The sequence below is a fragment of the Myotis davidii genome, unplaced genomic scaffold (genome assembly GCF_000327345.1).
Source record: "Myotis davidii unplaced genomic scaffold, ASM32734v1 scaffold148, whole genome shotgun sequence".
NCBI lineage: Eukaryota > Metazoa > Chordata > Mammalia > Chiroptera > Vespertilionidae > Myotis > Myotis davidii.
In genome coordinates this window covers 3,642,435-3,650,938 of record NW_006299479.1, presented here as the reverse complement: position 1 = coordinate 3,650,938, position 8,504 = coordinate 3,642,435, and the positions used below count along the sequence as shown (strand labels likewise).

General features: G+C 42.2%; 1 protein-coding gene across 2 annotated transcripts in view; it reads left to right on the top strand.

The window, feature by feature from the left end:
• Positions 1–8,504, top strand: part of STT3A (STT3A, subunit of the oligosaccharyltransferase complex (catalytic)) — a 20,811-nt gene that overhangs the window by 544 nt on the left and 11,763 nt on the right. For both annotated transcript variants that reach the window (XM_006775062.2, XM_006775063.2), the window contains exons 2-8: positions 1,324–1,450; positions 2,117–2,177; positions 4,115–4,236; positions 4,728–4,873; positions 6,267–6,357; positions 7,490–7,596; positions 8,285–8,449. In XM_006775062.2, coding sequence (XP_006775125.1) covers positions 1,363–1,450; positions 2,117–2,177; positions 4,115–4,236; positions 4,728–4,873; positions 6,267–6,357; positions 7,490–7,596; positions 8,285–8,449 — 780 coding nt within the window. In that variant the 5' untranslated portion in view covers positions 1,324–1,362. The remainder of the gene's footprint in view (positions 1–1,323; positions 1,451–2,116; positions 2,178–4,114; positions 4,237–4,727; positions 4,874–6,266; positions 6,358–7,489; positions 7,597–8,284; positions 8,450–8,504) is intronic.

Genomic DNA, 8,504 nt, shown 5'->3' with positions numbered 1-8,504 from the left:
GGTGCAAGCGAAAGGGGGCGAGGGGTGGGGGAGGGTGCTGTCTCCGGAACTGTAACCGGGGTGGGACGAGGGTGCCCGGTTTGCAGGCACGTTGGGGAGAACGGGTGCGGAGCGCTTAGGAGAAGCGCCTTTGCTCCTTCTTGCTGGAGGCTCTTGGGAAACGATCGAAGGGCGGCACAGCGAGAGCTCCCTGGAGGTCCTGCCTTGGGTTACCAGCCCGTGTGCTCAGCTTTCAGGCAGAGGATCTGCTGCTCTCCTTTCCGGGGTCATGTCAACTCGGTAGCGGTTAAGTCTTTTGTTTCAGGCGTTCCAGAAAGCAAATAGGAACCGGAGGTATGTGGCTGGAATATTGACTTCCTGGAGTTAGGTGTTTCTTCTTGATTGCAAGATAAGGCTTTCCCCTGCGATTATCATTAAGCCCGTGTAAAACGGCATCTCTGACGGTTAATTATGGAAAAGATGCTTGATTTCTCACTGTTGAGCTAGGAACATACGATTCTTCATGCCTTCCGCGCAGCCCAGTGTTATCCCCCCCCCCTTTCCTCTAGTGATAATTGGGGGTGGGGTGGGGGGGTTCAAGAGAGGCACAGGTTCCTTATGACCCCCCTGCAGCCTTGGACTGTGTTGCCTATCCTTGATGTGTTCTTGATCGCCGAGCCCTGGACCAGCTTGTGGTTTAAGAATACCTGCCATCAGCCGTGCTCTTTCAGTTGACCCTGTAGTCACTGGTCCTTGGAACAGAGGGCAGCTCATAGCCAGCCAGTTGAAACCGAAATTTGGACCCGCACATTGAGCTGACTCAGTCAGGCTTCCATTTCTCCGCTTTCTACGTTCACTTCTGTACCCACTATTCTTCCCTTGCTTGCTTTCGGACATTCCTGCCTCTTCTTGAACGCTCTTTCTCCTTGTAATTCGTTTTTTCTCTGTTTCCAATTTTTTTTTTCCTATTTTCTTTACATCTCTTCCTCCAACCCCCATTTTTCTATTTCTGCGCTTTCTCTGCACACTTGTTGTACCACACTGTTGCCAGTTTTGCGTATGCACTTGTTAGCTGTGAGGAAGTGGGAGGCGGAATTATGGTGATAGGTCTAATCATTCCTTTTCAGTCTTAACACATACACCTGACTCGTGCCCACTTCCTTGCCGGGGAACCGTAATTCGGGCAAGACTCGGGTATTAGTATTAGCCCTGACCCTCTCTGGTGTGTTCCGTAGCTCCTGTCTCCTTGATGTTTCTCTGCCGCCATAAAATAGGATGATAAAACAGTGAATTGGGTAAATGGAAGGTGTTCACTATCCTATGGTCTTGATTTTTCCATTTCAGCTACTTGCGTGTCATCTGTTGCCACCCATCGATGTCAAGATGACTAAGCTGGGATTTTTGCGGTTGTCCTATGAGAAGCAGGACACGCTGCTGAAGCTTCTCATTCTGTCCATGGCCGCTGTGTTGTGTGAGTGTGCATGGGCACTCTTTCTTTGGGGGGATGGAAAGGAGAAAATCTTGGGGAAAAAATCAAGAATGGTTTTCTTATTCTTTTCAGCAGAATGTGTTCCTTTTACTGTCCTCCATCAGTATAATTTTAGGAAGGCAAAAGAACAAGCGTTATAAAAGGACTAGTGATCCCCTGGGAACGAATGGGGAGCATGCTGTGCTCGTTCAAGAGATACTGAGGACCCTTGGGTACTGAATTTTCAAAAAGACAGTTTGGTTGCCTACCTTAGTATTTCTGTCTTTAGATATTTTAGCTTTTTATGAGTTGTAAGTATACTCTTGATTGCCTTACCTCTTAGTTTGCTCCAAAGTTAGTTGTGGGGAACTCAACATATATAGATGATGACCATGTAAGTTGAGTGCAGCGTTAATAGGTGGATGCGTTCTTAGAGGCATTGATGGGAACTAGTTAAGCGTGTCCTGCCTGAGTGGAAGATGTAGGTGTGATTGTCAGGAGAAAGTGAACTTCTCTTTATTTTATGTGGGAGGGATGGATAAATATTCAGGGGTCATTTTATATTTCTGTGACTTCTGTGCTGGATAATACTATTATCTTTAAAATTCTATTGTGTGCTATTATTCATGGCACATTACCATTGACATATTAATTCTCTGGTATTTGCAGCATTCTCCACTCGTCTCTTTGCCGTCCTGAGATTTGAAAGTGTCATCCACGAGTTTGATCCGTGAGTAAATTTGCTTGGTCCGGTATTTTCTTTGAGAAGCACTCAGGTTCATGGGTTTCAAATTCACATTCCAGTCAGTTCTTAGTGATGGGGATGTGTTTTCTACACATTTAGGGGGGAAACTGCTCAAGTTTTCCAAAGGATATAATTGTCTTCATTTGAACATTTCTGTTAGAATTAATCAAGTGAGTCTCTTAAAATTATAAAAAATGTAAGAGATTACTGATATGCCCACCTATCACTTTATGGTTGGCTTCTCAGCTGGGTCAACAGTTAGGAATGTAGATTGAGGGAAAGGGGCCTGGTGTATGCTTTTGGGCTGAAAAGAAAATCACAAGCCATGAACTTGAGATCCATGTCATTTTTTTTCCTGCTTAACAATTTATATGGTAGAAATTGGGCCTATCAGTTAAGTACTAAGACTGAGAAAAATTTAAACGGATTAATTTGATTAGGGATTTTGTTTTAGATAAAAAAGATACAGGTGAAATACATTTATTGAGCATTCATTTTGTTCCAAGCACTGTTTCATGGATTATCTCTAAAACCTAACGACAGCCCTATGAGATGGAGGTAGTACTTTATCTCCTTTTCACAAATAAGACAGGAAGCTGGGAGAGAGAATTCAGGTTTACAAGTGTAATAAGTAGAAGAACCAAGCTTTGACTGTCTCTAGACCAGGGGTCCTCAAACTTTTTAAACAGGGGGCCAGTTCACTGCCCCTCAGACCGTTGGAGGGCCGGACTATAGTTTAAAAAAAAACTATGAACAAATTCCTATGCACACTGCACATATCTTATTTTGAAGTAAAAAAACAAAACGGGAACAAATACAATATTTGTATTTGCATGTGGCCCGCGGGGCTGTAGTTTGAGGACCCCGGGCTAGACACTGGAGCCATTATGTTATATTGCCTAAGGCTTAATTAAAATTTGGAGAGCTAGAATCATAGGTACTTGAAATATTGGTATCTTAAACATAGCCTATTCAGCCTATGGAGCATTGATTCAAAATGCTCCTGCATATATTTGTAAATTTGTTGATTTGTAAATTTGCAAGCATTGAGGTGAGATGTCAGGGAAAGCAAGAATATCTGCTCTGTAGTCATAGAGCTGGAAGAGACTAAAGATCTTGTGATTTGACATCTCTTCTTGCAGAGCAGAAAATTGAGGCCCGGGGTGTGACACTAGTCCAGACCTATTCACACTAACTTTTACTTTTTCCGCCTCACTCTGGTAGGCAAAGGACACATTTCTGACACATGTTGACTGCCTGTTACCCTGAGCCCTTCTGTCTCTTTGACAGTTACCAAAATAACATTCATTAGCAAGAAACAGGATAGAGATTTCTGCCACTTCTGCTTTAGCTGTGAAAATTTGACTGACCAAAGAGGAAATAGGATTAGAGGAGTGTAAATAACATGAGAATTAAGAAGTTTGTATTATGGAGCGGGTTAACAAATGTTCATTCTGTTAAACCACATCTTTAGAGCTGCCCATCACTGGAACTTATCTGTGTGTCCTTGTATGTAGTATGGAAATGTTCTCTTGCATGTTCCTGTCACAGCCAGATGTATTGGTGCCCACAGCTCAGCTGTTTTGCCTTTTGGGTGCTTGACCTCTCTGACTTGTGGCGGTGCCTACGACAGGCCAGCCTGATGGAGTGCCCTGCTAGAGAGCGTTAGCAGCATGTTAGGCTTTAGCTGCACTTCCTTACGAGGGAAGCAGTGCTTTAATTGAGCCAAGCGTGGAACTACAAATGAGACTTACAGGAGCATAAAATGATTTTCATGCCTGGCATAATTGTTGGTAGCAAACTGACTTTTATTGGAGTAATGATAAGTTCCTCAGTGGTATAACCTGAGGAGCAAAATTTACTGCAAATTGGTACAAGTATTTGAGTATGAAAAGACGTGGGTCCTTTTTCCCTTGCTGTAGGTACTTTAATTATCGGACCACCCGGTTCCTTGCTGAGGAGGGGTTTTATAAATTCCATAACTGGTTTGATGACCGGGCCTGGTACCCATTGGGCCGAATCATTGGTGGAACGATTTACCCCGGTAAGTGAAACAGGGTTCTTTGTAAAAAACAGAAATCAGTATTTGCATATTATGGAACAATTTATTTTATTTCTAATATCTTTATTTTATGACACTTGTAATTTCATTCTGATTGCAGATTCCTAAAAGTGGATCTTATATAGACAGGAGAATGTATATGGGAGATGGGCGTGGGTAGTTCTTCATAAATTCTGGACTTCCTACTGAATCCTTGAGAGAGAAATACTTGCTGTCGTAGTATTTTTGGTGGTTTGTTAAGACCTGTGTTGTCACTTTATTGATACTTACATTTGCCCTTAAGGGCTTTATCCTAGGACTAGAGGCCCGATGCACAAAATTTGTGCAAGAGGCTTGGTCCTCGCAGCGGAGGCAGCTTGCCTCGGCCCTCACAGCCCCGGCTTCGTCTGGAAGGTCGTTCAGCTGTCCGGTCTAATTAGCATATTATGCTTTTATTATAGAGAACTTAATGGGGTTTCTTCTTTCTGTTACAGGCTTAATGATCACCTCTGCTGCAATCTACCATGTACTCCATTTTTTCCACATCACCATCGACATTCGGAATGTCTGTGTGTTCCTGGCCCCTCTCTTCTCTTCCTTCACCACCATCGTCACGTACCACCTTACCAAAGAGCTCAAGGTGAAGGATTTGTGGTGTCAGGAGGCTTGGGAATGAATGTTGTTGAACCTCTGTAGTCAATGGCAGTGGGTGGGGGACTGAACCTTAGCAGGGAGCCAGAGGCTAAAGACAGCTTTTGCTGTGCCGCATTATTGGTTCCTTCCAGCTCCTCCCTAGAATATGTGGTTTCTTATCATTAACAACTGTTTGTCCTTTAAAGAGAACATTTGAAGGTCAAATGTAAGTTGTTCCATAAGGAGGAAAAACATTTAAAATGTGAGGTGTGAAGTCCTCACACTCTAAAGGAGAGGAAAAACAGCTATAGGACATCTTCTAAAGTGGTTAGTTCTTCCTACTAAAAATGAACACTTTAGCAGTTATTTGTTGATTTTGAAAAAGATTTAAAGTTCTTAAACCAACTTGGGCTGTGTAGGAGACTCCATAATATTGCCTCTCTTTCTAGGTTTCTGCATTACTGACCCTGGCTCTTTGGAGGCTATTCTTAGTTCGCGGTTGTGGTGTCGGGGAGATACTTGAGAGGTGTTAAACTAGTAGGAGGGTTTGGGAAACTTGAGTTTAGTTTGGAAGCCTTTTCATGCTTTCCTTGTGGCACTTGTTTCAAATTTGACTCTTATTAACAGACAAATCCTTCCTCACTTTGGGTGTCAGTTAGATTTTGTTGTTCCCCTCTCTCGAGCTCACAGATTGCCTGGTGATATTGCAGCTTGATTATCTAAGCTCCTAGAATCTTTAGTTCAGATAGATTATCACCTAGCTCTGTTGGCTTTTTAGCTCAAATAATAATTGTCTTCCTTTGCTTGTACTTGCATAGCTTTTAGAGGTGTGACTGGTGTTCTTGCAGTGTCACAGATACTCTTAGGGGTAGGGATTCATAAGCCTGGGGATTCACCAGCCAAACAGCCCCCTCTGGCCCATGTCTGATGTCTGACAGCTTACATGATTTGTCTGTCCTCAGCATATGTGTTCTCAGTTTCAGACTTGGTATCATCATGGGGAGTTGACGTGAAGTTTTAGCTGTCTTGTGCTGTGAACTTTTCTAGCATCACATTTACCTGTGAAAGTGCTGGACTGTTCTCTGAGCTTATGTTAAACAGAATGGACTAGTGCAGTGGTCGACAAACTGAGGCTCACGAGCCACATGCAGCTCTTTGGCCCCTTGCGTGTGGCTCTTCCTAAGCCTCAGGAGTACCCTAATTAAGTTAATAACAATGTACCTACCTATATAGTTTAAGTTTAAAAAATTTGGCTCCCAAAAGAAATTTCAATCATTGTACTGTTGATATTTGGCTCTGTTGACTAATGAGTTTGCTGACCACTGGACTCATGGGTCCTCTCTTCTCCTCTCTCAGAAATGTATTGGTGTTAACTTCCTGTTGCCCTTCTTTCCTCACAGGATGCGGGGGCTGGACTTCTTGCTGCTGCCATGATTGCTGTAGTTCCTGGGTATATCTCCCGATCTGTAGCTGGCTCCTATGATAATGAAGGTAAGACTGAAAATGCCAAGGAAGGTCTGTGCACTTCATTTCCCCCTGGAACTTCATGATGTGCAGTAGAACCTGGATTCATATCTATTATTTAGCAATAGTAAAAATGGTATCTGGGCAAGATTAGAAATAGGCAGGAAAGGATCTCAGAAAAGTTTATATTCTCTTCCTGTCCTCTCTTGTAGAAAGGTAGCTGGCGATTTTTCTTCTGTAAGGCATTTGACTCATCTCTGGACTTATAAAAGTAGAGTCAATTTTTAGTGTTGAGTGGCACACTTGTTTTAACATTATTTACTTGTTTCATTTTCCTAGATGAGTGGCATGGATGTTCTTAAAACTATAATGACCTTTACTACATATTTTCAATTCAACCTGTGTTTATTGAGTGTTATTGGGAAAGCAGTGTTAGGTATTATAAAGATAGTAATGAATAAGATTATAGAGATAGATAATGAATAAAATTATGTTGGCCTGTATTTTATGAAGGAAGGTAAATATGGACTTATAAAAATAACTAGTAACAAGCAGATAGTATCGTGTGCCAAGAGAGTAATATGAACAGAGTACTTTGGGAATGTAGTTAAAGGAGACATTAATTCCGATTTGGAGCCAGGGAAGGCTATTTGGAAGTGGTTTAGGTGAACTGGACCCTGAGGCTGGTACTTCCAACAGGCATATTAAAGAGGGGCGGTCAGGGAAGAAGGATCTGCTGTGGTAAGATGGAAATGCAGGATGCATGGGATACATTTAGGACTAGCAGGGAATTTAGTACCTGGAAAGAATAGTAATGATAATGGCCAACACTCACTGAGTGCTTGCTGTGTGCGAGGTACTGTTCTAAGTGCTTAGCATGCAATTAGTAAGTTTGTCTTCACAACACTTAGACACTCACTGAGTGCTTGCTGTGTGCGAGGTACTAAGTGCTTAGCATGCAATTAGTAAGTTTTGTCTTCACAACACTTATGAAGTAGATACTATTATGGACTGATTAGTACAAGGAAAGGCACAATAATTAAGCTATAAATGGGTAGTAGATCTGAGATATGAATCAGGCAGTTTGTTCCAGAGTGGTATTCTTAAAAATTATGCGAGTATGGCCATTTATTGACTTTTTGTTGCATTCTTTCTGCAGGAATTGCCATCTTTTGCATGCTACTCACTTACTACATGTGGATCAAAGCAGTAAAGACTGGTTCCATCTATTGGGCAGCCAAGTGTGCCCTTGCTTATTTCTACATGGTAACTTTTCAGTTCTTTCTTCTAGAAGTTTCTCTATGTCCGAATACCTACTGGGATCAACTGTTATAAATTGGAAGTAGCTCTTGGGCTTTGAGACTCTGGAATGGAAGCTAGAAGTCTTTACTGTCTCTTGTATCCATACAAAGACTAACCCAAGGCAGGCATGGATGTCGATTCTATAATAGCAAGATAGAGATGTTTTAATTTTTAAAGTTTTCCAGATACCGTATTTTCTTTGGGTGCATACTGGTTGGCCAACTCTCTTTTCTGATATGTTCCCCTTAAGTTTTTTATATATCTATATTTGTTTGATTTTACATATACTCTCAGACTTCTTCCTATAACTGCTTCCACTTGCTCATGTTTCCCATGTATCCCCAAGTTCTCCGTGAACTTAAAATAGCTTGCATCTAGAGTAGCCCTGAAGGTTGGGTGCCTCTTGTTTTGTGATTTTGATGTCAGGAGCCATAGGGAATAGGGGATTGAGTTATAGCAATGGGTGTGAATTTGATTTTCCTATTTAAAGAAATCAGTTATTTAAACTCTCTAAGCCACTTGGCATAAATAAAGATTATTAGTTATTATAAAGATTATGTTCTTTAAAAAGGTCACAGGTAATATCCCAAGGTGTGCTGGTGGTGGTGGGAAGAGGAGTGCTCAGAGGAACTGTTCTCTTTCATCCTGTCAGGTCTCTTCATGGGGAGGTTATGTGTTCTTGATCAACTTGATCCCTCTCCATGTGCTGGTGCTGATGCTCACGGGACGCTTCTCCCACCGGATCTATGTGGCCTACTGCACTGTCTACTGCCTGGGCACCATTCTTTCCATGCAGATCTCCTTTGTGGGTTTCCAGGTGAGCTCTGGGCCGAGTGGGATTTTTAGCTTCTACTTGTTCTAACCAGCTCCAC